This window comes from Ascaphus truei, unplaced genomic scaffold (genome assembly GCF_040206685.1).
Source record: "Ascaphus truei isolate aAscTru1 unplaced genomic scaffold, aAscTru1.hap1 HAP1_SCAFFOLD_458, whole genome shotgun sequence".
Classification (NCBI taxonomy): Eukaryota; Metazoa; Chordata; class Amphibia; order Anura; family Ascaphidae; genus Ascaphus; species Ascaphus truei.
In genome coordinates this window covers 154916-181481 of record NW_027456789.1, presented here as the reverse complement: position 1 = coordinate 181481, position 26566 = coordinate 154916, and the positions used below count along the sequence as shown (strand labels likewise).

Sequence of the window (26566 nt, the reverse complement as noted above, 5' to 3'; positions counted from 1 at the left end):
CAGTATGGGGGGACAGTATTGGAAGAGTGTGCAGTATGGGGGGAGCAGAATTGGAAGAGTGTGCAGTATGGGGGGCAGTATTGGGAGAGTGTGCAGTATGGGGGGGCAGTATTGGAAGAGTGTGCAGAATGGGGGGGGGCAGTATTGGAAGAGTGTGCAGTATGGGGGGCAGTATTGGAAGAGTGTGCAGTATGGGGAGGCAGTATTGGAAGAGTGTGCAGTATGGGGGGGCAGTATTGGAAGAGCGTGCAGTATGGGGGGGCAGTATTGGAAGAGTGTGCAGTATGGGGGGGGGCAGTATTGGAAGAGTGTGCAGTATGGGGAGCAGTATTGGAAGAGTGTGCAGTATGGGGGGGGCACTATTGGAATAGTGTGCAGTATGGGGGGGCAGTATTGGAAGAGTGTGCAGTATGGGGAGGCAGTATTGGAAGAGTGTGCAGCATGGGGGTGGCAGTATTGGAAGAGTGTGCAGTATGGGGGGGCAGTATTGGAAGAGTGAGCAGTATGGGGAGCAGTATTGGAAGAGTGTGCAGTATGGGGGGGCACTATTGGAAGAGTGTGCAGTATGGGGGACAGTATTGGAAGAGTGTGCAGTATGGGGGGGGCAATATTGGAATAGTGTGCAGTATGGGGGGGCAGTATTGGAAAAGTGTGCAGTATGGGGAGGCAGTATTGGAAGAGTGTGCAGTATGGGGGGGCAGTATTGGAAGAGCGTGCAGTATGGGGAGCAGTATTGGAAGAGTGTGCAGTATGGGGGGGCAGTATTGGAAGAGTGTGCAGCATGGGGGTGGCAGTATTGGAAGAGTGTGCAGTATGGGGGGGCAGTATTGGAAGAGTGAGCAGTATGGGGAGCAGTATTGGAAGAGTGTGCAGTATGGGGGGGCAGTATTGGAAGAGTGTGCAGTATGGGGGACAGTATTGGAAGAGTGTGCAGTATGGGGGGGGCAGTATTGGAAGAGTGAGCAGTATGGGGGGGAGCAGTATTGGAAGAGTGTGCAGTATGGGGGGACAGTATTGGAAGAGTGTGCAGTATGGGGGGAGCAGAATTGGAAGAGTGTGCAGTATGGGGGGCAGTATTGGGAGAGTGTGCAGTATGGGGGGGCAGTATTGGAAGAGTGTGCAGAATGGGGGGGGGGCAGATTTGGAAGAGTGTGCAGTATGGGGGGCAGTATTGGAAGAGTGTGCAGTATGGGGGGCAGTATTAGAAGAGTGTGCAGTATGGGGGGCAGTATTGGAAGAGTGTGCAGTATGGGGGGGCAGTATTGGAAAAGTGTGCAGTGGGGGGGGCAGTATTGGAAGAGTGTGCAGTATGGGGGGGGCAGTATTGGAAGTGTGTGCAGTATGGGGGCAGTATTGGGAGAGTGTGCAGTATGGGGGGGCAGTATTGGAAGAGTGTGCAGTATGGGGGGGGCAGTATTGGAAGAGTGTGCAGTATGGGGGTGGGGGGTGGCAGTATTGGAAGAGTGTGCAGTATGGGGGGGCAGTATTGGAAGAGTGTGCAGTATGGGGGGGGCAGTATTGGAAGAGTGTGCAGTATGGGGGGGCAGTATTGGAAGAGTGTGCAGTATGGGGGTGGCAGTATTGGAAGAGTGTGCAGTATGGGGGGCAGTATTGGAAGAGTGTGCAGTATGGGGAGGCAGTATTGGAAGAGTGTGCAGTATGGGGAGGCAGTATTGGAAGAGTGTGCAGTATGGGGAGCAGTATTGGAAGAGTGTGCAGTATGGGGGGGGCAGTATTGGAAGAGTGTGCAGTATGGGGGGGCAGTATTGGAAGATTGTGCAGTAAGGGGGGGCAGTATTGGAAGAGTGTGCAGAATGGGGGGGCAGTATTGGAAGAGTGTGCAGTATGGGGGGGGCAGTATTGGAAGAGTGTGCAGTATGGGGGGGCAGTACTGGAAGAGCGTGCAATATGGGGGGGAGCAGTATTGGAAGTGTGCAGTATGGGGGGGAGCAGTATTGGAAGAGTGTGCAGTATGGGGGGCCAGTATTGAAAGAGTGTGCAGTATGGGGGGCAGCATTGGAAAAGTGTGCAGTATGGGGGGGGGGCAGTATTGGAAGAGTGTGCAGTATGGGGGGCAGTATTAGAAGAGTGTGCAGAATGGGGGGGGGGGGCAGTATTGGAAGAGTGTGCAGTATGGGGGGGCAGTATTTGAAGAGTGTGCAGTATGGGGGGGCAGTATTGGAAGAGTGCAGTATGGGGGGGAGCAGTATTGGAAGAGTGTGTAGTATGAGGGGGCAGTATTGGAAGAGCGTGCAGTATGGGGGGGCAGTATTGGAAGAGCGTGCATTATGGGGGGGAGCAGTATTGGAAGAGTGTGCAGTATGGGGGGGGCAGTATTGGAAGAGTGTGCAGTATGGGGGGCAGTATTGGAAGAGTGTGCAGTATGGGGGGGGCAGTACTGGAAGAGTGTGCAGTATGGGGGGGCAGTATTGGAAGAGTGTGCAGTATGGGGGGGCAGTATTGGAAGAGTGTGCAGTATGGGGGGAGCAGTATTGGAAGAGTGTGCAGTATGGGGGGGCAGTATTGGAAGAGTGTGTAGTATGGGGGGGGGCAGTATTGAAGAGTGTGCAGTATGGGGGGGCAGTATTGGAAGAGGGTGCAGTATGGGGGGGCAGTATTGGAATAGTGTGTAGTATGGGGGGCAGTATTGAAGAGTGTGCAGTATGGGGGGGTAGTATTGGAAGAGGGTGCAGTATGGGGGGGGAGCAGTATTGGAAGAGTGTGCAGTATGGGGGGGGGAGCAGTATTGGAAGAGTGTGCAGTATGGGGGGGAGCAGTATTGGAAGCATGTGCAGTATTGGAAGAGTGTGCAGTATGGGGGGCAGTATTGGAAGAGTGTGCAGTATGGGGGGGGCAGTACTGGAAGAGTGTGCAGTATGGGGGGGCAGTATTGGAAGAGTGTGCAGTATGGGGGGAGCAGTATTGGAAGAGTGTGCAGTATGGGGGGGCAGTATTGGAAGAGTGTGTAGTATGGGGGGACAGTATTGGAAGAGTGTGCAGTATGGGGGAGCAGTATTGGAACAGTGTGCAGTATGGGGGGGCAGTATTGGAAGAGTGTGTAGTATGGGGGGGCAGTATTGAAGAGTGTGCAGTATGGGGGGGTAGTATTGGAAGAGGGTGCAGTATGGGGGGGCAGTATTGTAATAGTGTGTAGTATGGGGGCAGTATTGGAAGAGTGTGCAGTATAAGGGGGAGCAGTATTGGAAGAGTGTGCAGTATGGGGGGGAGCAGTATTGGAAGAGTGTGTAGTATGGGGGGGCAGCATTGGAAGAGTGTGCAGTATGGGGGGGGAGCAGTATTGGAAGAGTGTGCAGTATGGGGGGGAGCAGTATTGGAAGCGTGTGCAGTATGGGGGGGAGCAGTATTGGAAGAGTGTGCAGTATGGGGGGGGCAGTTTTGGAAGAGTGTGAAGTATGGGGGGCAGTATTGGAAGAGTGTGCAGTATGGGGGGCAGTATTGGAAGAGTGTGCAGTATGGGGGGCAGCATTGGAAAAGTGTGCAGTATGGGGGGGGGGCAGTATTGGAAGAGTGTGCAGTATGGGGGGCAGTATTAGAAGAGTGTGCAGAATGGGGGGGGCAGTATTGGAAGAGTGTGCAGTATGGGGGGGCAGTATTTGAAGAGTGTGCAGTATGGGGGGGCAGTATTGGAAGAGTGTGCAGTATGGGGGGGAGCAGTATTGGAAGAGTGTGTAGTATGAGGGGGCAGTATTGGAAGAGCGTGCAGTATGGGGGGGCAGTATTGGAAGAGCGTGCATTATGGGGGGGAGCAGTATTGGAAGAGTGTGCAGTATGGGGGGGGCAGTATTGGAAGAGTGTGCAGTATGGGGGGGGCAGTACTGGAAGAGTGTGCAGTATGGGGGGGCAGTATTGGAAGAGTGTGCAGTATGGGGGGGCAGTATTGGAAGAGTGTGCAGTATGGGGGGGCAGTATTGGAAGAGTGTGCAGTATGGGGGGGCAGTATTGGAAGAGTGTGTAGTATGGGGGGGGGCAGTATTGAAGAGTGTGCAGTATGGGGGGGCAGTATTGGAAGAGGGTGCAGTATGGGGGGGCAGTATTGGAATAGTGTGTAGTATGGGGGGCAGTATTGGAAGAGTGTGCAGTATAAGGGGGAGCAGTATTGGAAGAGTGTGCAGTATGGGGGGGGAGCAGTATTGGAAGAGTGTGTAGTATGGGGGGGCAGCATTGGAAGAGTGTGCAGTATGGGGGGGGGAGCAGTATTGGAAGAGTGTGCAGTATGGGGGGGAGCAGTATTGGAAGCATGTGCAGTATTGGAAGAGTGTGCAGTATGGGGGGCAGTATTGGAAGAGTGTGCAGTATGGGGGGGCAGTACTGGAAGAGTGTGCAGTATGGGGGGCAGTATTGGAAGAGTGTGCAGTATGGGGGGAGCAGTATTGGAAGAGTGTGCAGTATGGGGGGGCAGTATTGGAAGAGTGTGTAGTATGGGGGGACAGTATTGGAAGAGTGTGCAGTATGGGGGGAGCAGTATTGGAAGAGTGTGCAGTATGGGGGGGCAGTATTGGAAGAGTGTGTAGTATGGGGGGGACAGTATTGAAGAGTGTGCAGTATGGGGGGGCAGTATTGGAAGAGGGTGCAGTATGGGGGGGCAGTATTGGAAGAGTGTGCAGTATGGGGGGCAGTATTAGAAGAGTGTGCAGAATGGGGGGGGGGCAGTATTGGAAGAGTGTGCAGTATGGGGGGGCAGTATTTGAAGAGTGTGCAGTATGGGGGGGCAGTATTGGAAGAGTGTGCAGTATGGGGGGGAGCAGTATTGGAAGAGTGTGTAGTATGAGGGGGCAGTATTGGAAGAGCGTGCAGTATGGGGGGGCAGTATTGGAAGAGTGTGCAGTATGGGGGGGAGCAGTATTGGAAGAGTGTGCAGTATGGGGGGGGGCAGTATTGGAAGAGTGTGCAGTATGGGGGGCAGTATTGGAAGAGTGTGCAGTATGGGGGGGGCAGTACTGGAAGAGTGTGCAGTATGGGGGGGCAGTATTGGAAGAGTGTGCAGTATGGGGGGGCAGTATTGGAAGAGTGTGCAGTATGGGGGGAGCAGTATTGGAAGAGTGTGCAGTATGGGGGGGCAGTATTGGAAGAGTGTGTAGTATGGGGGGGCAGTATTGAAGAGTGTGCAGTATGGGGGGGCAGTATTGGAAGAGGGTGCAGTATGGGGGGGCAGTATTGGAATAGTGTGTAGTATGGGGGGCAGTATTGGAAGAGTGTGCAGTATAAGGGGGAGCAGTATTGGAAGAGTGTGCAGTATGGGGGGGGGAGCAGTATTGGAAGAGTGTGCAGTATGGGGGGGGAGCAGTATTGGAAGAGTGTGCAGTATGGGGGGGGGAGCAGTATTGGAAGAGTGTGCAGTATGGGGGGGAGCAGTATTGGAAGCATGTGCAGTATTGGAAGAGTGTGCAGTATGGGGGGCAGTATTGGAAGAGTGTGCAGTATGGGGGGGGCAGTACTGGAAGAGTGTGCAGTATGGGGGGGACAGTATTGGAAGAGTGTGCAGTATGGGGGGGCAGTATTGGAAGAGTGTGTAGTATGGGGGGACAGTATTGGAAGAGTGTGCAGTATGGGGGAGCAGTATTGGAAGAGTGTGCAGTATGGGGGGGCAGTATTGGAAGAGTGTGTAGTATGGGGGGGCAGTATTGAAGAGTGTGCAGTATGGGGGGGTAGTATTGGAAGAGGGTGCAGTATGGGGGGGCAGTATTGGAATAGTGTGTAGTATGGGGGCAGTATTGGAAGAGTGTGCAGTATAAGGGGGAGCAGTATTGGAAGAGTGTGCAGTATGGGGGGGGAGCAGTATTGGAAGAGTGTGTAGTATGGGGGGGCAGCATTGGAAGAGTGTGCAGTATGGGGGGGGAGCAGTATTGGAAGAGTGTGCAGTATGGGGGGGAGCAGTATTGGAAGCGTGTGCAGTATGGGGGGGAGCAGTATTGGAAGAGTGTGCAGTATGGGGGGGGGCAGTTTTGGAAGAGTGTGAAGTATGGGGGGCAGTATTGGAAGAGTGTGCAGTATGGGGGGGGGCAGTATTGGAAGAGTGTGCAGTATGGGGGGCAGCATTGGAAAAGTGTGCAGTATGGGGGGGGGGCAGTATTGGAAGAGTGTGCAGTATGGGGGGCAGTATTAGAAGAGTGTGCAGAATGGGGGGGGGCAGTATTGGAAGAGTGTGCAGTATGGGGGGGCAGTATTTGAAGAGTGTGCAGTATGGGGGGGCAGTATTGGAAGAGTGTGCAGTATGGGGGGGAGCAGTATTGGAAGAGTGCGTAGTATGAGGGGGCAGTATTGGAAGAGCGTGCAGTATGGGGGGGCAGTATTGGAAGAGCGTGCATTATGGGGGGGAGCAGTATTGGAAGAGTGTGCAGTATGGGGGGGGGCAGTATTGGAAGAGTGTGCAGTATGGGGGGGCAGTATTGGAAGAGTGTGCAGTATGGGGGGGCAGTATTGGAAGAGTGTGCAGTATGGGGGGGCAGTATTGGAAGAGTGTGCAGTATGGGGGAGCAGTATTGGAAGAGTGTGCAGTATGGGGGGGCAGTATTGGAAGAGTGTGTAGTATGGGGGGGGGGCAGTATTGAAGAGTGTGCAGTATGGGGGGGCAGTATTGGAAGAGGGTGCAGTATGGGGGGGGCAGTATTGGAATAGTGTGTAGTATGGGGGGCAGTATTGGAAGAGTGTGCAGTATAAGGGGGAGCAGTATTGGAAGAGTGTGCAGTATGGGGGGGGAGCAGTATTGGAAGAGTGTGTAGTATGGGGGGGCAGCATTGGAAGAGTGTGCCGTATGGGGGGGGGAGCAGTATTGGAAGAGTGTACAGTATGGGGGGGAGCAGTATTGGAAGCATGTGCAGTATTGGAAGAGTGTGCAGTATGGGGGGGCAGTATTGGAAGAGTGTGCAGTATGGGGGGAGCAGTATTGGAAGAGTGTGCAGTATGGGGGGGCAGTATTGGAAGAGTGTGTAGTATGGGGGGACAGTATTGGAAGAGTGTGCAGTATGGGGGGAGCAGTATTGGAAGAGTGTGCAGCATGGGGGTGGCAGTATTGGAAGAGTGTGCAGTATGGGGGTGGCAGTATTGGAAGAGTGAGCAGTATGGGGGCAGTATGGAAGCAGTATTGGAAGAGTGTGACGTGTGGGGGTCAGTATTGGAAGAGTGTGCGGTATGGGGGGCAGTATTGGAAGAATGTGCAGTATGGGGGGCAGTATTGGAAGAGTTGGCAGTATGGGGGGCAATATTGGAAGAGTGTGCAGTATGGGGGGAAGCAGTATTGGAAGAGTGTGCAGTATGGGGGGGCAGTATTGGAAGAGTGTGTAGTATGGGGGGGACAGTATTGAAGAGTGTGCAGTATGGGGGGGCAGTATTGGAAGAGTGTGCAGTATGGGGGTGGCAGTATTGGAAGAGTGAGCAGTATGGGGGCAGTATGGAAGCAGTATTGGAAGAGTGTGACGTGTGGGGGTCAGTATTGGAAGAGTGTGCGGTATGGGGGGCAGTATTGGAAGAATGTGCAGTATGGGGGGCAGTATTGGAAGAGTTGGCAGTATGGGGGGCAATATTGGAAGAGTGTGCAGTATGGGGGGAAGCAGTATTGGAAGAGTGTGCAGTATGGGGGGGCAGTATTGGAAGAGTGTGTAGTATGGGGGGGACAGTATTGAAGAGTGTGCAGTATGGGGGGGCAGTATTGGAAGAGGGTGCAGTATGGGGGGGCAGTATTGGAATAGTGTGTAGTATGGGGGGCAGTATTGGAAGAGTGTGCAGTATAAGGGGGAGCAGTATTGGAAGAGTGTGCAGTATGGGGGGGGGGAGCAGTATTGGAAGAGTGTGTAGTATGGGGGGGAGCAGTATTGGAAGAGTGTGCAGTATGGGGGGGAGCAGTATTGGAAGCGTGTGCAGTATGGGGGGGGGCAGTATTGGAAGAGTGTGAAGTATGGGGGGCAGTATTGGAAGAGTGTGCAGTATGGGGGGCAGTATTGGAAGAGTGTGCAGCATGGGGGTGGCAGTATTGGAAGAGTGTGCAGTATGGGGGTGGCAGTATTGGAAGAGTGAGCAGTATGGGGGCAGTATGGAAGCAGTATTGGAAGAGTGTGATGTGTGGGGGTCAGTATTGGAAGAGTGTGCGGTATGGGGGGCAGTATTGGAAGAGTGTGCAGTATGGGGGGCAGTATTGGAAGAGTTGGCAGTATGAGGGGCAATATTGGAAGAGTGTGCAGTATGGGGGGGAACAGTATTGGAAGAGTGTGTAGTATGGGGGGGCAGCATTGGAAGAGTGTGCAGTATGGGGGGGAGCAGTATTGGAAGAGTGTGCAGTATGGGGGGGAGCAGTATTGGAAGCGTGTCCAGTATGGGGGGGAGCAGTATTGGAAGAGTGTGCAGTATGGGGGGTGGGCAGTATTGGAAGAGTGTGAAGTATGGGGGGCAGTATTGGAAGAGTGTGCAGTATGGGGGGGCAGTATTGGAAGAGTGTGCAGCATGGGGGTGGCAGTATTGGAAGAGTGTGCAGTATGGGGGTGGCAGTATTGGAAGAGTGAGCAGTATGGGGGCAGTATGGAAGCAGTATTGGAAGAGTGTGACGTGTGGGGGTCAGTATTGGAAGAGTGTGCGGTATGGGGGGCAGTATTGGAAGAGTGTGCAGTATGGGTGGCAGTATTGGAAGAGTTGGCAGTATGGGGGGCAATATTGGAAGAGTGTACAGTATAGGGGGGCAGTGTTGGAAGAGTGTGCTGTATGGGGGGCAGTATTGGAAGAGTGTGCAGTATGGGGGGCAGTATTAGAAGATTGTGCAGTATGGGGGGGGCAGTTTTGGGGAGAGCAGTATGGGGGGCAGTATTGGGAGAGAGCAGCAGTATGGGGGAGAGCAGTATGGGAGAGTATTGGGAGAGAGCAGTATGGAGGGGTAGTATTGGGAGAGAGCAGTATGGAGGGGCAGTGTTGGGGGAGTGTGCAGTATGGGGGTCAGTATTGGGGGAGAGCAGTATTAAGTTAAGAAACTTGCTTCTAATCCAGCACTGTGCAGGTTAATTGCTGGCATGCAATCCCCCCACCCCCCCACCCTTCCCCCACCCTCCCCCCACCTGCCTAATCAGGACACGGTCTGGGTTGGGTGGGGCCGGGATTCTCAGGACACGGTCTGGGTTGGGTGTGGGTATGGTGGGACATGGAGGGGCCGGGATTCTCAGGACACGGTGTGGGTTGGGTGTGGGCATGGTGGGACATTGAGGGAACGGGATTCTCAGGACACGGTGTGGGTTGCGTGTGGGCATGGTGGGACATTGAGGGGCCGGGATTCTCAGGACACGGTGTGGGTTGGGTGTGGGCATGGTGGGACATTGAGGGGCCGGGATTCTCAGGACACGGTGTAGGTTGGGTGTGGGCATGGTGGGACATTGAGGGAGCAGGATTCTCAGGACACGGTGTGGGTTGGGTGTGGGCATGGTGGGACATTGAGGGGCCGGGATTCTCAGGACACGGTGTGGGTTGGGTGTGGGCATGGTGGGACATTGAGGGGCCGGGATTCTCAGGAAACGGTGTGGGTTGGGTGTGGGCATGGTGGGACATTGAGGGGCCGGGACTCTCAGGACACGGTGTGGGTTGGGTGTGGGCATGGTGGGACATTGAGGGGCCGGGATTCTCAGGACACGGTGTGGGTTGGGTGTGGGCATGGTGGGACATTGAGGGGCCGGGATTCTCAGGACACGGTGTGGGTTGGGTGTGGGCATGGTGGGACATTGAGGGGCCGGGATTCTCAGGACACAGTGTGGGTTGGGTGTGGGCATGGTGGGACATTGAGGGGCCGGGATTCTCAGGACACGGTGTGGGTTGGGTATGGGCATGGTGGGACATTGAGGGGCCGGGATTCTCAGGACACGGTGTGGGTTGGGTGTGGGCACAGTGGGACATTGAGGGGCCGGGATTCTCAGGACACGGTGTGGGTTGGGTGTGGGCATGGTGGGACATTGAGGGGCCGGGATTCTCAGGACATGGTGTGGGTTGGGTGTGGGCATGGTGGGACATTGAGGGGCCGGGATTCTCAGGACACGGTGTGGGTTGGGTATGGGCACGGTGGGACAAGGACAGGCCGGGATTCTCAGGACACGGTGTGGGTTGGGTATGGGCACGGTGGGACATTGAGGGAGCGGGATTCTCAGGACACGGTGTGGGTTGGGTGTGGGCATGGTGGGACATTGAGGGACTGGGATTCTCAGGACACGGTGTGGGTTGGGTGTGGGCATGGTGGGACATTGAGGGAATGGGATTCTCAGGACACGGTGTGGGTTGGGTATGGGCATGGTGGGACATTGAGGGGCCGGGATTCTCAGGACACGGTGTGGGTTGGGTGTGGGCATGGTGGGACATTGAGGGACTGGTATTCTCAGGACACGGTGTGGGTTGCATGTGGGCATGGTGGGACATTGAGGGAATGGGATTCTCAGGACACGGTGTGGGTTGGGTATGGGCATGGTGGGACATTGAGGGGCCGGGATTCTCAGGACACGGTGTGGGTTGGGTGTGGGCATGGTGGGACATTGAGGGACTGGTATTCTCAGGACACGGTGTGGGTTGCATGTGGGCATGGTGGGACATTGAGGGGCCGGGATTCTCAGGACACGGTGTGGGTTGGGTGTGGGCATGGTGGGACATTGAGGGGCCAGGATTCTCAGGACACTGTGTAGGTTGGGTGTGGGCATGGTGGGACATTGAGGGAGCGGGATTCTCAGGACACAATGTGGGTTGGGTGTGGGCATGGTGGGACATTGAGGGGCCGGGATTCTCAGGACACGGTGTGGGTTGGGTGTGGGCAAGGTGGGACATTGAGGGACTGGTATTCTCAGGACACGGTGTGGGTTGGGTGTGGGCATGGTGGGACATTGAGGGAATGGGATTCTCAGGACACGGTGTGGGTTGGGTATGGGCATGGTGGGACATTGAGGGGCCGGGATTCTCAGGACACGGTGTGGGTTGGGTGTGGGCATGGTGGGACATTGAGGGACTGGTATTCTCAGGACACGGTGTGGGTTGCATGTGGGCATGGTGGGACATTGAGGGGCCGGGATTCTCAGGACATGGTGTGGGTTGGGTGTGGGCATGGTGGGACATTGAGGGGCCGGGATTCTCAGGACACTGTGTAGGTTGGGTGTGGGCATGGTGGGACATTGAGGGAGCAGGATTCTCAGGACACAATGTGGGTTGGGTGTGGGCATGGTGGGACATTGAGGGGCCGGGATTCTCAGGACACGGTGTGGGTTGGGTGTGGGCATGGTGGGACATTGAGGGGCCGGGATTCTCAGGACACGGTGTGGGTTGGGTGTGGGCATGGTGGGACATTGAGGGGCCGGGATTCTCAGGACACGTGTGGGTTGGGTGTGGGCAAGGTGGGACATTGAGGGGCCGGGATTCTCAGGACACGGTGTGGGTTGGGTGTGGGCATGGTGGGACATTGAGGGGCCGGGATTCTCAGGACACGGTGTGGGTTGGGTGTGGGCATGGTGGGGCATTGAGGGGCCGGGATTCTCAGGACACGGTGTGGGTTGGGTGTGGGCATGGTGGGACATTGAGGGGCCGGGATTCTCAGGACACGTGTGGGTTGGGTATGGGCATGGTGGGACATTGAGGGGCCGGGATTCTCAGGACACGGTGTGGGTTGGGTGTGGGCATGGTGGGACATTGAGGGACCGGGATTCTCAGGACATGGTGTGGGTTGGCTGTGGGCATGGTGGGATATTGAGGGGCCGGGATTCTCAGGACACGGTGTGGGATGGGTGTGGGCATGGTGGGACATTGAGGGGCCGGGATTCTCAGGACACGGTCTGGGTTGGGTGTGGGCATGGTGGGACATGGAGGGGCCGGGATTCTCAGGACACGGTGTGGGTTGGGTGTGGGCATGGTGGGACATTGAGGGAATGGGATTCTCAGGACACGGTGTGGGTTGGGTATGGGCATGGTGGGATATGGAGGGGCCGGGATTCTCAGGACACGGTGTGGGTTGGGTGTGGGCATGGTGGGACATTGAGGGAATGGGATTCTCAGGACACGGTGTGGGTTGGGTATGGGCATGGTGGGATATGGAGGGGCCGGGATTCTCAGGACACGGTGTGGGTTGGGTGTGGGCATGGTGGTACATTGAGGGAATGGGATTCTCAGGACACGGTGTGGGTTGGGTGTGGGCATGGTGGGACATTGAGGGACTGGGATTCTCAGGACACGGTGTGGGTTGCGTGTGGGCATGGTGGGACATTGAGGGGCCGGGATTCTCAGGACACGGTGTGGGTTGGGTGTGGGCATGGTGGGACATTGAGGGGCCGGGATTCTCAGGACACAGTGTAGGTTGGGTGTGGGCATGGTGGGACATTGAGGGAGCGGGATTCTCAGGACACAATGTGGGTTGGGTGTGGGCATGGTGGGACATTGAGGGGCCGGGATTCTCAGGACACGGTGTGGGTTGGGTGTGGGCATGGTGGGACATTGAGGGGCCGGGATTCTCAGGACACGGTGTGGGTTGGGTGTGGGCATGGTGGGACATTGAGGGGCCGGGATTCTCAGGACACGGTGTGGGTTGGGTATGGGCATGGTGGGACATTGAGGGGCCGGGATTCTCAGGACACGGTGTGGGTTGGGTGTGGGCATGGTGGGACATTGAGGGGCCGGGATTCTCAGGACACGGTGTGGGTTGGGTGTGGGCATGGTGGGACATTGAGGGACAGGGATTCTCAGGACACGGTGTGGGTTGGGTGTGGGCATGGTGGGACATTGAGGGGCCGGGATTCTCAGGACACGGTGTGGGTTGGGTGTGGGCATGGTGGGACATTGAGGGGCCGGGATTCTCAGGACACGGTGTGACTTGGGTGTGGGCATGGTGGGACATTGAGGGGCCGAGATTCTCAGGACACGGTGTGGGTTGGGTATGGGCATGGTGGGACATTGAGGGGCCAGGATTCTCAGGACACGGTGTGGGTTGGGTGTGGGCATGGTGGGACACTGAGGGGCCGGGATTCTCAGGACACGGTCTGGGTTGGGTGTGGGCATGGTGGGACATTGAGGGGCCGGGATTCTCAGGACATGGTCTGGGTTGGGTGTGGGCATGGTGGGACATTGAGGGGCCGGGATTCTCAGGACACGGTGTGGGTTGGGTGTGGGCATGGTGGGACATTGAGGGGCCGGGATTCTCAGGACACGGTGTGGGTTGGGTGTGGGCATGGTGGGACACTGAGGGTCCGGGATTCTCAGGACACGGTGTGTGTTGGGTATGGGCATGGTGGGACATTGAGGGGCCGGGATTCTCAGGACACGGTCTGGGTTGGGTGTGGGCATGGTGGGACATTGAGGGGCCGGGATTCTCAGGACACGGTGTGGGTTGGGTGTGGGGATGGTGGGACATTGAGGGGCCGGGATTCTCAGGGCACGGTGTGGGTTGGGTGTGGCATGGTGGGACACTGAGGGGCCGGGATTCTCAGGACATGGTCTGGGTTGGGTGTGGGCATGGTGGGACATTTGAGGGGCCGGGATTCTCAGGACACGGTGTGGGTTGGGTGTGGGCATGGTGGGACATTGAGGGGCCGGGATTCTCAGGACACGGTGTGGGTTGGGTGTGGGCATGGTGGGACATTGAGGGGCCGGGATTCTCAGGACACGGTGTGGGTTGGGTGTGGGCATGGTGGGACATGGACGGGCCGGGATTCTCAGGACACGGAGTGGGTTGGGTATGGGCATGGTGGGACATGGATGGGCCGGGATTCTCAGGACACGGTGTGGGTTGGGTGTGGGCATGGTGGGACATTGAGGGGCCGGGATTCTCAGGACACGGTGTGGGTTGGGTGTGGGCATGGTGGGACATTGAGGGGCCGGGATTCTCAGGACACGGTGTGGGTTGGGTGTGGGCACGGTGGGACATTGAGGGGCCGGGATTCTCAGGACACGGTGTGGGTTGGGTGTGGGCACGGTGGGACATTGAGGGGCTGGGATTCTCAGGACACGGTGTGGGCTGAGTATGGGGGGTGCAGTATGGGGGGGCAGTATGGGGGGGCAGTATTGGGAGAGCAGTATGGAGAAGCAGTATTGGGGGGGCAGTATTGGGAGAGCAGTATGGGGGGCAGTATTGGGGGTGCAGTATGGGGGTGCAGTATTGGGAGAGCAGTATGGAGAAGCAGTATTGGGGGGGCAGTATTGGGAGAGCAGTATGGGGGGCATTATTGGGAGAGCAGTATTGGGGGGCTGTATGGGGGGGCAGTATGGGGGCATTATGGGGGTCAATATTGGGAGAGCAGTATGGGGGGCAGTATTGGGGGGGCAGTATGGGGGGGCAGTATTGGGGGGTCAGTATTGGGAGAGCAATATGTGGGGGAAGTATTGGGGGGGCAGTATGGGGGGGCAGTATGGGGGGGCAGTATTGGGAGAGCAGTATGGAGTTAGTATTGGGGGGCAGTATTGGGAGAGCACTATTTGGGGGCAGTATTGGGAGAGCAGTATGGGGGGGCAGTATTGGGAGAGCAGTATGGGGGGGCAGTATTGGGAGAGCAGTATTGGGGGAGCAGTATTGGAAGAGCGGTATGGGGTTAGTATGGGTAGCAGTATTGGGAGAGCAGTATGGAGGGGCAGTATGGGGAGAGCAGTATGGGGGGGCAGTATTTCGGGGAGAGCAGTATTGGGGGCAGTATGGGGGGGAAGCATTGGGAGAGTAGTATGGGGTTAGTATTGGGGAGCAGTATGGGGGGGCAGTATTGGGAGAGCAGTATGGGGGGACGTATTGGGAGAGCAGTATGGGGGGGAAGCATTGGGAGAGCAGTATGGGGTGGCAGTATTGGGAGAGCAGTATGGGGTTAGTTTTGGGGGGCAGTATTGGGAGAGCAGTATGGGGGGGCAGTATTGGGAGAGCAGTATGGGGGGGCAGTATTTCGGGGAGAGCAGTATTGGGGGGGCAGTATTGGGAGAGCAGTATTTGGAGAGCAGTATGGGGGGCAGTATTTCTGGGGGGCAGTATTGGGGGAGCAGTATTGGGAGAGCAGTATGAGGGGGCAGTATGGGGAGAGCAGTATGGGGGGGGCAGTATGGGGAGAGCAGTATGGGGTTAGTATTGGGGGAGAGCAGTATTGGGGTGGGCAGTATTGGGGGGCAGTATTGGGGGAGCAGTATTGGGAGAGCAGTATGAGGGGGCAGTATGGGGAGAGCAGTATGGGGGGGCAGTATGGGGAGAGCAGTATGGGGTTAGTATTGGGGGAGAGCAGTATTGGGGTGGGCAGTATTGGGAGAGCAGTATGGGGGGGCAGTATTGGGAGAGCAGTATGGGGAGGCAGTATTGGGAGAGCAGTATGGTGGGGCAGTATTGGGGGGGCAGTATTGGGAGAGCAGTATGGGGGGGCAGTATTGTGGGGGCAGTATTGGGAGAGCAGTATGGGGGGGCAGTATATTGGGGAGAGCAGTATTGGGGGGCAGTATTGGGGGAGCAGTATGGGGGGCAGTATGGGGAGAGCAGTATGGGGGGGCAGTATTGGGGGGGGCAGTATTGGGAGAGAGCAATATGGGGCAGTATTGGGAGAGCAATATGGGGGGGGGCAGTATGGGGAGCAGTATGGGGGGGCAGTATTGGGAGCAGTATGGGGGGGCAGTATTGGGAGAGTAGTATGGGGGGGCAGTATAGGGAGAGCAGTATTGGGGGGGCAGTATTGGGGTGAGTATGGGGGGGCAGTATGGGTGGGGCAGTATTGAGGTGGCAGTATTGGGAGAGAGCAATATGGAGCAGTATTGGGAGAGCAGTACGAGGGTGGGCAGTATTGGGAGCAGTATTCGCGGGGCAGTATTGGGGGGGCAGTATTGGGAGAGCAGTATGAGGGGGGGCAGTATTGGGAGAGCAGTACGAGGGGGGGCAGTATTGGGAGCAGTATGGGTGGGGCAGTATTGGGAGCAGTATGGGTGGGGCAGTATTGGGAGCAGTATGGGTGGGGCAGTATTGGGAGCAGTATGGGTGGGGCAGTATTGGGAGCAGTATGTGTGTGGCAGTATTGGGAGAGCAGTATGGGGGCAGTATTGGGAGCAGTATGGGTGGGGCAGTATTGGGAGCAGTATGTGTGTGGCAGTATTGGGAGAGCAGTATGGGGGGGGGCAGTATTGGGAGAGCAGTACGAGGGGGGGCAGTATTGGGGGCAGTATTCGCGGGGCAGTATTGGGGGGGCAGTATTGGGAGAGCAGTATGAGGGGGGGCAGTATTGGGAGAGCAGTACGAGGGGGGGCAGTATTGGGAGCAGTATGGGTGGGGCAGTATTGGGAGCAGTATGGGTGGGGCAGTATTGGGAGCAGTATGGGTGGGGCAGTATTGGGAGCAGTATGGGTGGGGCAGTATTGGGAGCAGTATGGGTGGGGCAGTATTGGGAGCAGTATGGGTGGGGCAGTATTGGGAGCAGTATGGGTGGGGCAGTATTGGGAGAGCAGTATGGGGCAGTATGGGTGGGGTAGTATTGGGAGCAGTATGGGTGGGGCAGTATTGGGAGCAGTATGGGTGGGGCAGTATTGGGAGAGCAGTATGGGGCAGTATGGGTGGGGTAGTATTGGGAGCAGTATGGGTGGGGCAGTATTGGGAGCAGTATGGGTGGGGCAGTATTGGGAGAGCAGTATGGGGCAGTATGGGTGGGGTAGTATTGGGAGCAGTATGGGTGGGGCAGTATTGGGAGCAGTATGGGTGGGGCAGTATTGGGAGAGCAGTATGGGGCAGTATGGGTGGGGTAGTATTGGGAGCAGTATGGGTGGGGCAGTATTGGGAGCAGTATGGGTGGGGCAGTATTGGGAGAGCAGTATGGGGCAGTATGGGTGGGGTAGTATTGGGAGCAGTATGGGTGGGGCAGTATTGGGAGCAGTATGGGTGGGGCAGTATTGGGAGAGCAGTATGGGGCAGTATGGGTGGGGTAGTATTGGGAGCAGTATGGGTGGGGCAGTATTGGGAGCAGTATGGGTGGGGCAGTATTGGGAGCAGTATGGGGGCAGTATTGGGAGAGCAGTATGGGGGCAGTATGGGTGGGGCAGTATTGGGAGCAGTATGCGTGGGGCAGTATTGGGAGAGCAGTATGGGGCAGTATTGGGAGCAGTATGGGGGCAGTATGGGGGATGTGTGTGCGGTGGTCTCACCTGGCAGCCAGACCACACGTACTGAGTGGTCAGGTTAATCACCTGGTTATTCTCCGGCCGGATCACAGATTCCTTCATCAGGCAGTCCTGAATCAGAGACCACAGTGACCACTCAGACACTGACCGCACGGACACACACACTGACCGCACGGACACACACACTGACCACACGGACAAACACAATGACCGCACAGACACACACTGACCGCACGGACACTGACTGCACGGACACACACACTGACCGCACGGACAAACACAATGACCACACGGAAAAACACAATGACCGCACAGACACACACTGACTGCACGGGCACACACATTGACCGCACGGGCACACACACTGACCGCACGGGCACACACACTGACCGCACGGGCACACACACTGACCGCACGGGCACACACACTGACTGCATGGACACACACACTGACCACACGGACAAACACAATAACCGCACAGACACACTCACTGACCGCACGGACACTGACCGCACGGACACACACACTGACCGCACGGACAAACACAATGACTGCACAGACAAACACAATGACCGCACGGACACACACACTGACCGCACGGACACTGACCGCACGGGCACACACACTGACCGCACAGGCACACCCACTGTCCGCACAGGCACACCCACTTTCCGCACAGGCACACAATCTGACCGCACAGGCACACAATCTGACCGCACAGGCACACAATCTGACCGCACAGGCACACAATCTGACCGCACAGGCACACCCACTGTCCGCACAGGCACACACACTGACCGCACAGGCACACCCACTGTCCGCACAGGCACACCCACTGTCCGCACAGGCACACAATCTGACCGCACAGGCACACAATCTGACCGCACAGGCACATCCACTGTCCGCACAGGCACACAATCTGACCGCACAGGCAAATCCACTGACCGCACAGGCACACAATCTGACCGCACAGGCACTCAATCTGGCTTCCGCACTGCTCACTCCACTGAAACAGCCTCACTAACATAACTGACGACCTCCATGCTGCCAAAGACAGAGGTCATTACACTCTGCTCATATTACTCGACCTCTCTGCAGCATTTGACACCGTGGACCACCCTCTTCTCCTCCACATTCTCCAAACTCTTGGTATTCGGAACAAAGCTCTCTCCTTGATCTCATCCTACCTCTCCCATCGTACTTTCAGTGTCTCTTCTGCTAACACCTCAACCTCCTCCTCTATTGATCTCTCTGTGGGGGTACCCCAGGGCTCTGTCCTGGGACCTCTTCTCTTTTCTCTAGGTGACCTAATAACATCTTTTGGGTTTAATTATCACCTCTATGCCGACGACACACAAATATACTTTTCAACCCCTGACCTTACACCTGCTATACAGACCAAAGATTCTGAATGTCTCTCTGCTATACAGAATCATCCTGGATGGCCCTCCGCCGCCTTAAACTCAACATGGCTAAAACAGAGCTCCTCATACTTCCTCCCAAACCTGGCCCTACTGCCTCCTTCCACATTACTGTTGGAACTACGATCATCCACCCAGTAGCCCAAGCACGCTGCCTAGGGGTCACACTCGACTCCTCTCTCACATTCGCCCCTCACATTCAAAACATTTCTAAAACCTGTCGCTTTTTCCTCCGCAATATAACAAAGATACGCCCTTTCCTATATTACCCGACTGCTAAAACTCTGACTCAGGCCCTCATTCTCTCCCGTCTTGATTACTGTAACCTCCTGCTGTCCGGCCTTCCTGTCTCTCACCCGTCTCCCCTACAATCTGTCATAAACGCTGCTGCCAGAATCACTCTACTCTTCCCTAGATCTGTCTCAGCATCTCCCCTCCTGAAATCCCTCTCCTGGCTTCCGATCAAATCCCGCATCTCACACTCCATTCTTCTCCTCACTTTTAAAGCTTTACACTCTTCTGCCCCTCCCTACATCTCACTATACCCCCCTCTGCTCTCCTTACATCTCAGCCCTAATTTCTCGTTATGCACCATCCAGACTCTTGCGTTCTGCTCAAGGATGTCTTCTTTCTACCCCCTTTGTATCTAAAGCCCTCTCCCACCTTAAACCTCTCTCCATGACTGCCCCACACCTCTGGAATGCCCTTCCCCTCAGTACCCGACTAGCACCCTCTCTATCCACCTTTAAGACCCACCTTAAGACACACTTGCTTAAAGAAGCATATGAATAGCACTGTGGATATTCTGAACACACGATACATAAAGCTTGGCCCCCTGCAGACGCACTTACCAGAACTCCCTCCTCCTGTCTCTGTACGTTCTCCCTACCTACCAATTAGACTGTAAGCTCCTCGGGGCAGGGACTCCTCTTCCGAAATGTTACGTTTATGTCTAAAGCGCTTATTCCCATGACCTGTTATGTATATTATCTGTTATTTATATGATTACCCCGTGTATTACTACTGTGAAGCGCTATGTACATTAATGGCGCTATATAAATAATATACAATACACACACACGCACTGACCGCACAGAGACACACGCACTGACCGCACAGAGACACACACGCACTGACCGCTCAGAGACACACACGCACTGACCGCTCAGAGACACACACGCACTGACCGCACAGAGACACACACGCACTGACCGCACAGAGACACACACACACTGACCGCACAGAGACACACGCACTGACCGCACAGAGATACACACGCACTGACCGCACAGAGACACACACGCACTGACCGCACAGAGACACACACGCACTGACCGCACAGAGACACACACGCACTGACCGCACAGAGACACACACGCACTGACCGCACAGAGACACACGCACTGACCGCACAGAGACACACACGCACTGACCGCACAGAGACACACACGCACTGACCGCACAGAGACACACACGCACTGACCGCACAGAGACACACACGCACTGACCGCACAGAGACACACACGCACTGACCGCACAGAGACACACACGCACTGACCGCACAGAGACACACACGCACTGACCGCACAGAGACACACACGCACTGACCGCAGAGACACACGCACTGACCGCACAGAGACACACACGCACTGACCGCACAGAGACACACACGCACTGACCGCACAGAGACACACACGCACTGACCGCTCAGAGACACACACGCACTGACCGCACAGAGACACACACGCACTGACCGCACAGAGACACACGCACTGACCGCACACAGACACACATGCACTGACCGCACAGAGACACAAACGCACTGACCGCACAGAAAACACACGCACTGACCACACATGCACTGACCGCACAGAGACACACATGCACTGACCGCACAGAGACACACACGCACTGACCACACAGACACACATGCACTGACCGCACAGAGACACACACACACTGACCGCACAGAGACACACACACACTGACCACACAGACACACATGCACTGACCGCACAGAGACACACACACTGACCGCACAGACACACATGCACTGACCGCACAGAGACACACATGCACTGACCACACAGACACACATGCACTGACCGCACAGAGACACACACACACTGACCGCACAGAGACACAAACGCACTGACCACACAGACACACACGCACTGACCGCACAGAGACACACACGCACTGACCGCACAGAGACACACACGCACTGACCGCACAGAGACACACACGCACTGACCGCACAGAGACACACACGCACTGACCGCACAGAGACACACACACACTGACCGCACAGAAAACAGACACGCACTGACCGCACAGAGACACACACACTGACCGCACAGAGACACACACGCACTGACCGCACAGAGACACACACGCACTGACCGCACAGAGACACACACGCACTGACCGCACAGAGACACACACACTGACCGCACAGAGACACACACACACTGACCGCACAGAGACACACACACACTGACCGCACAGAGACACACATGCACTGACCGCACAGAGACACACACGCACTGACCGCACATACACACGCACTGACCACACAGAGACACACGCACTGACCGCACAGAGACACACACGCACTGACCGCACAGAGACACACACGCACTGACCGCACAGAGACACACACGCACTGACCGCACAGAGACACACACACTGACCGCACAGAGACACACACACACTGACCACACAGAGACACACACACACTGACCGCACAGAGACACACGCACTGACCGCACAGAGACACACGCACTGACCGCACAGAGACACACACACTGACCGCACAGAGACACACACACTGACCGCACAGAGACACACGCACTGACTGCACAGAGACACACGCACTGACCGCACAGAGACACACACGCACTGACCGCACAGAGACACACACACACTGACCGCACAGAGACACACGCACTGACCGCACAGAGACACACACACTGACCGCACAGAGACACACACACACTGACCGCACAGAGACACATACACTGACCGCACAGAGACACACGCACTGACCGCACAGAGACACACGCACTGACCGCACAGAAACACACGCACTGACCGCACAGAGACACACACACTGACCGCACAGAGACACACACACACTGACCGCACAGAGACACACACGCACTGACCGCACAGAGACACACATGCACTGACCGCACAGAGACACACGCACTGACCGCACAGACACACACGCACTGACCGCACAGACACACGCACTGACCGCACAGAGACACACGCACTGACCGCACAGAGACACACACGCACTGACCGCTCAGAGACACACGCACTGACCGCACAGAGACACACGCACTGACCGCACAGACACACACGCACTGACCACACAGAGACACATGCACTGACCGCACAGAGACACACGCACTGACCGCACAGAGACACACGCACTGACCGTACAGAGACACACGCACTGACCGCACAGAGACACACGCACTGACCGCACAGAGACACACGCACTGACCGCACAGACACACACGCACTGACCGTACAGAGACACACGCACTGACCGCACAGAGACACACGCACTGACCGTACAGAGACACACGCACTGACCGCACAGAGACACACGCACTGACCGCACAGAGACACACACACTGACCGCACAGAGACACACACACTGACCGCACAGAGACACACGCACTGACTGCACAGAGACACACGCACTGACCGCACAGAGACACACACGCACTGACCGCACAGAGACACACACACACTGACCGCACAGAGACACACGCACTGACCGCACAGAGACACACACACTGACCGCACAGAGACACACACACACTGACCGCACAGAGACACACACACTGACCGCACAGAGACACACGCACTGACCGCACAGAGACACACGCACTGACCGCACAGAAACACACGCACTGACCGCACAGAGACACACACACTGACCGCACAGAGACACACACACACTGACCGCACAGAGACACACACGCACTGACCGCACAGAGACACACATGCACTGACCGCACAGAGACACACGCACTGACCGCACAGACACACACGCACTGACCGCATAGACACACGCACTGACCGCACAGAGACACACGCACTGACCGCACAGAGACACACACGCACTGACCGCTCAGAGACACACGCACTGACCGCACAGAGACACACGCACTGACCGCACAGACACACACGCACTGACCACACAGAGACACACGCACTGACCGCACAGAGACACACGCACTGACCGCACAGAGACACACACACTGACCGTACAGAGACACACGCACTGACCGCACAGAGACACACACACTGACCGCACAGAGACACACGCACTGACCGCACAGACACACACGCACTGACCGTACAGAGACACACGCACTGACCGCACAGAGACACACGCACTGACCGTACAGAGACACACGCACTGACCGCACAGAGACACACGCACTGACCGTACAGAGACACACGCACTGACCGCACAGAGACACACGCACTGACCGTACAGAGACACACGCACTGACCGCACAGAGACACACGCACTGACCGCACAGAGACACAAACGCACTGACCGCACAGAGACACACATGCACTGACCGCAGAGACACACACGCACTGACCGCACAGAGACACACGCACTGACCGCACAGAGACACACACGCACTGACCGCAGAGACACACACGCACTGACCGCACAGAGACACATGCACTGACCGCACAGAGACACAAATGCACTGACCGCACAGAGACACACACACTGACCGCACAGAGACACACGCACTGACCGCACAGACACACACGCACTGACCACACAGAGACACACGCACTGACCGCACAGAGACACGCACTGACCGCACAGAGACACACGCACTGACCGCACAGAGACACACGCACTGACCGCACAGAGACACACACGCACTGACCGCACAGAGACACACATGCACTGACCGCACAGAGACACACATGCACTGACCGCACACGCACACACTGACAGCACAGAGACACACACACACACTGACGGCACGGACACACACTGACCGCACACACACACTGACTGCACAGAGAAACACACAGACACTGACTGCACACACACACACACTGACCACACAGAGACACACACTGACCGCACAGAGACACACACAGACACTGACTGCACACACACACACACTGACCACACAGACACACACTGACCGCACGGACACACACTGACCGCACGGACACACACTGACCGCACAGAGACACACACAGACACTGACTGCACACACACACACACTGACCACACAGAGACACACACAGTGACCGCACGGACACACACTGACCGCACACACACACTGACCTTGCTCCCTTTCTTGTACACGGCTGGCCACTGAGACGGGTCATCAAAGTAAAGCAGGATGTTCTGGCAACACTTCATCTGCAGAGAGATAGGACGCCACGTGACCACGTGTCTCAGAGAGCCCCAAGTGACCACGTGCCTGAGATGCAGCGCCATGTGACCGCGTGTCTGGGAGAGGCAGCACCACCCCAGGGAAAGTCAGTGCCACGTTAACATACATCAGGGAGGCAGCACACGCGATCACGTCAGGGAAAGCCAGTGCCACGTGATCACACGTCCGTGGTTGACGTTTACTCACCTCTGGGTATTTAAATCTAAATTCGAGACGTCCAAAATCCGACAGGAAACAGAATCGTGTGAGAAATACCCAGTCCTGGGAGAGAAGGGGGGAGAAAGTCTGCATATAAAGTCACATGGCGCATATAACGTGGCGCATATAACGTGACGCAGATAACATGGCGAATGTAACGTGGCGCATGTAACGTAGCGCATGTAACGCGTCGCATATACAGTCATGTAGCGCATATAACGTGTCACATAACGTGGCGCATATAATGTAACGTGGCGCATATAACGTGGCGCATATAAAGTCATGTGGCGCATATAACGTGGCGCATATAACGTGGCGCATATAACGTGGCGCATATATAGTCACATAGCGCATATAACGTGGCGCATATAACGTGTCGCATATAAAGTCACGTGGCGCATATAACGTGCGCATAGAACGTGTCGCATATAACGTGTCGCATATAACGTGTCGCATATAACGTGTCGCATATAAAGTCACGTTGCGCATATAACGTGTCTGTGGAGTTCATTTTGGCGCTGAAAATCTGGACGCTGCACCGCAACTCTGCACCCCCCCGCAATGTCTGGGAGTCTTACTCCCCCCCCCCCATGCCTGGGTCTCCCTCTCCCCCCCCCATGCCTGGGTCTCCCTCTCCCCCCCCCCCATGCCTGGGTCTCCCCCCCCCCCCCTCGGAGTGGCAGGTTTGGGTATTTTCTTCAACTTTCATATCAGAATTTTCTAAATGTTGAAATGAGTTTGATCCTGTGAAGCATCAGGTAATATCCCTACTGATGGTAACCCAACCCCTCGGGATCTGCAGGTAATATCCCTACTGATGGTAACCCAACCCCTCGGGATCTGCAGGTAATATCCCTACTGATGGTAACCCAACCCCTCGGGATCTGCAGGTAATATCCCTACTGATGGTAACCCAACCCCTCGGGATCTGCAGGTAATATCCCTACTGATGGTAACCCAACCCCTCGGGATCTGCAGGTAATATCCCTACTGATGGTAACCCAACCCCTCGGGATCTGCAGGTAATATCCCGTACTGATGGTAACCCAACACCTCGGGATCTGCAGGTAATATCCCTACTGATGGTAACCCAACCCCTCTGGATCTGCAGGTAATATCCCTACTGATGGTAACCCAACCCCTCGGGATCTGCAGGTAATATCCCTACTGATGGTAACCCAACCCCTCGGGATCTGCAGGTAATATCCCTACTGATGGTAACCCAACCCCTCGGGATCTGCAGGTAATATCCCTACTGATGGTAACCCAACCCCTCGGGATCTGCAGGTAATATCCCGTACTGATGGTAACCCAACCCCTCGGGATCTGCAGGTAATATCCCTACTGATGGTAACCCAAACCCCTCGGGGTCTGCAGGTAATATCCCTACTGATGGTAACCCAACCCCTCGGGATCTGCAGGTAATATCCCTACTGATGGTAACCCAACCCCTCGGGATCTGCAGGTAATATCCCTACTGATGGTAACCCAACCCCTCGGGATCTGCAGGTAATATCCCTACTGATGGTAACCCAACCCCTCGGGATCTGCAGGTAATATCCCTACTGATGGTAACCCAACCCCTCGGGATCTGCAGGTAATATCCCTACTGATGGTAACCCAACCCCTCGGGATCTGCAGGTAATATCCCTACTGATGGTAACCCAACCCCTCGGGATCTGCAGGTAATATCCCTACTGATGGTAACCCAACCCCTCGGGATCTGCAGGTAATATCCCGTACTGATGGTAACCCAACACCTCGGGATCTGCAGGTAATATCCCTACTGATGGTAACCCAACCCCTCTGGATCTGCAGGTAATATCCCTACTGATGGTAACCCAACCCCTCGGGATCTGCAGGTAATATCCCTACTGATGGTAACCCAACCCCTCGGGATCTGCAGGTAATATCCCTACTGATGGTAACCCAACCCCTCGGGATCTGCAGGTAATATCCCTACTGATGGTAACCCAACCCCTCGGGATCTGCAGGTAATATCCCGTACTGATGGTAACCCAACCCCTCGGGATCTGCAGGTAATATCCCTACTGATGGTAACCCAAACCCCTCGGGGTCTGCAGGTAATATCCCTACTGATGGTAACCCAACCCCTCGGGATCTGCAGGTAATATCCCTACTGATGGTAACCCAACCCCTCGGGATCTGCAGGTAATATCCCGTACTGATGGTAACCCAACCCCTCGGGATCTGCAGGTAATATCCCTACTGATGGTAACCCAACCCCTCGGGATCTGCAGGTAATATCCCTACTGATGGTAACCCAACCCCTCGGGATCTGCAGGTAATATCCCTACTGATGGTAACCCAACCCCTCGGGATCTGCAGGTAATATCCCTACTGATGGTAACCCAACCCCTCGGGATCTGCAGGTAATATCCCTACTGATGGTAACCC

General features: G+C 56.0%; 1 protein-coding gene across 1 annotated transcript in view; it reads right to left on the bottom strand.

Annotated features, from left to right (window-relative positions):
• TMEM145 (transmembrane protein 145) overlaps positions 1–26566 on the bottom strand; it is a 222693-nt gene that overhangs the window by 118257 nt on the left and 77870 nt on the right. The window contains exons 2-4 of the mRNA XM_075584146.1: positions 24137–24211; positions 23839–23916; positions 17092–17178 (exon numbers count right to left, since the gene is read on the bottom strand). Coding sequence (XP_075440261.1) covers positions 17092–17178; positions 23839–23916; positions 24137–24211 — 240 coding nt within the window. The remainder of the gene's footprint in view (positions 1–17091; positions 17179–23838; positions 23917–24136; positions 24212–26566) is intronic.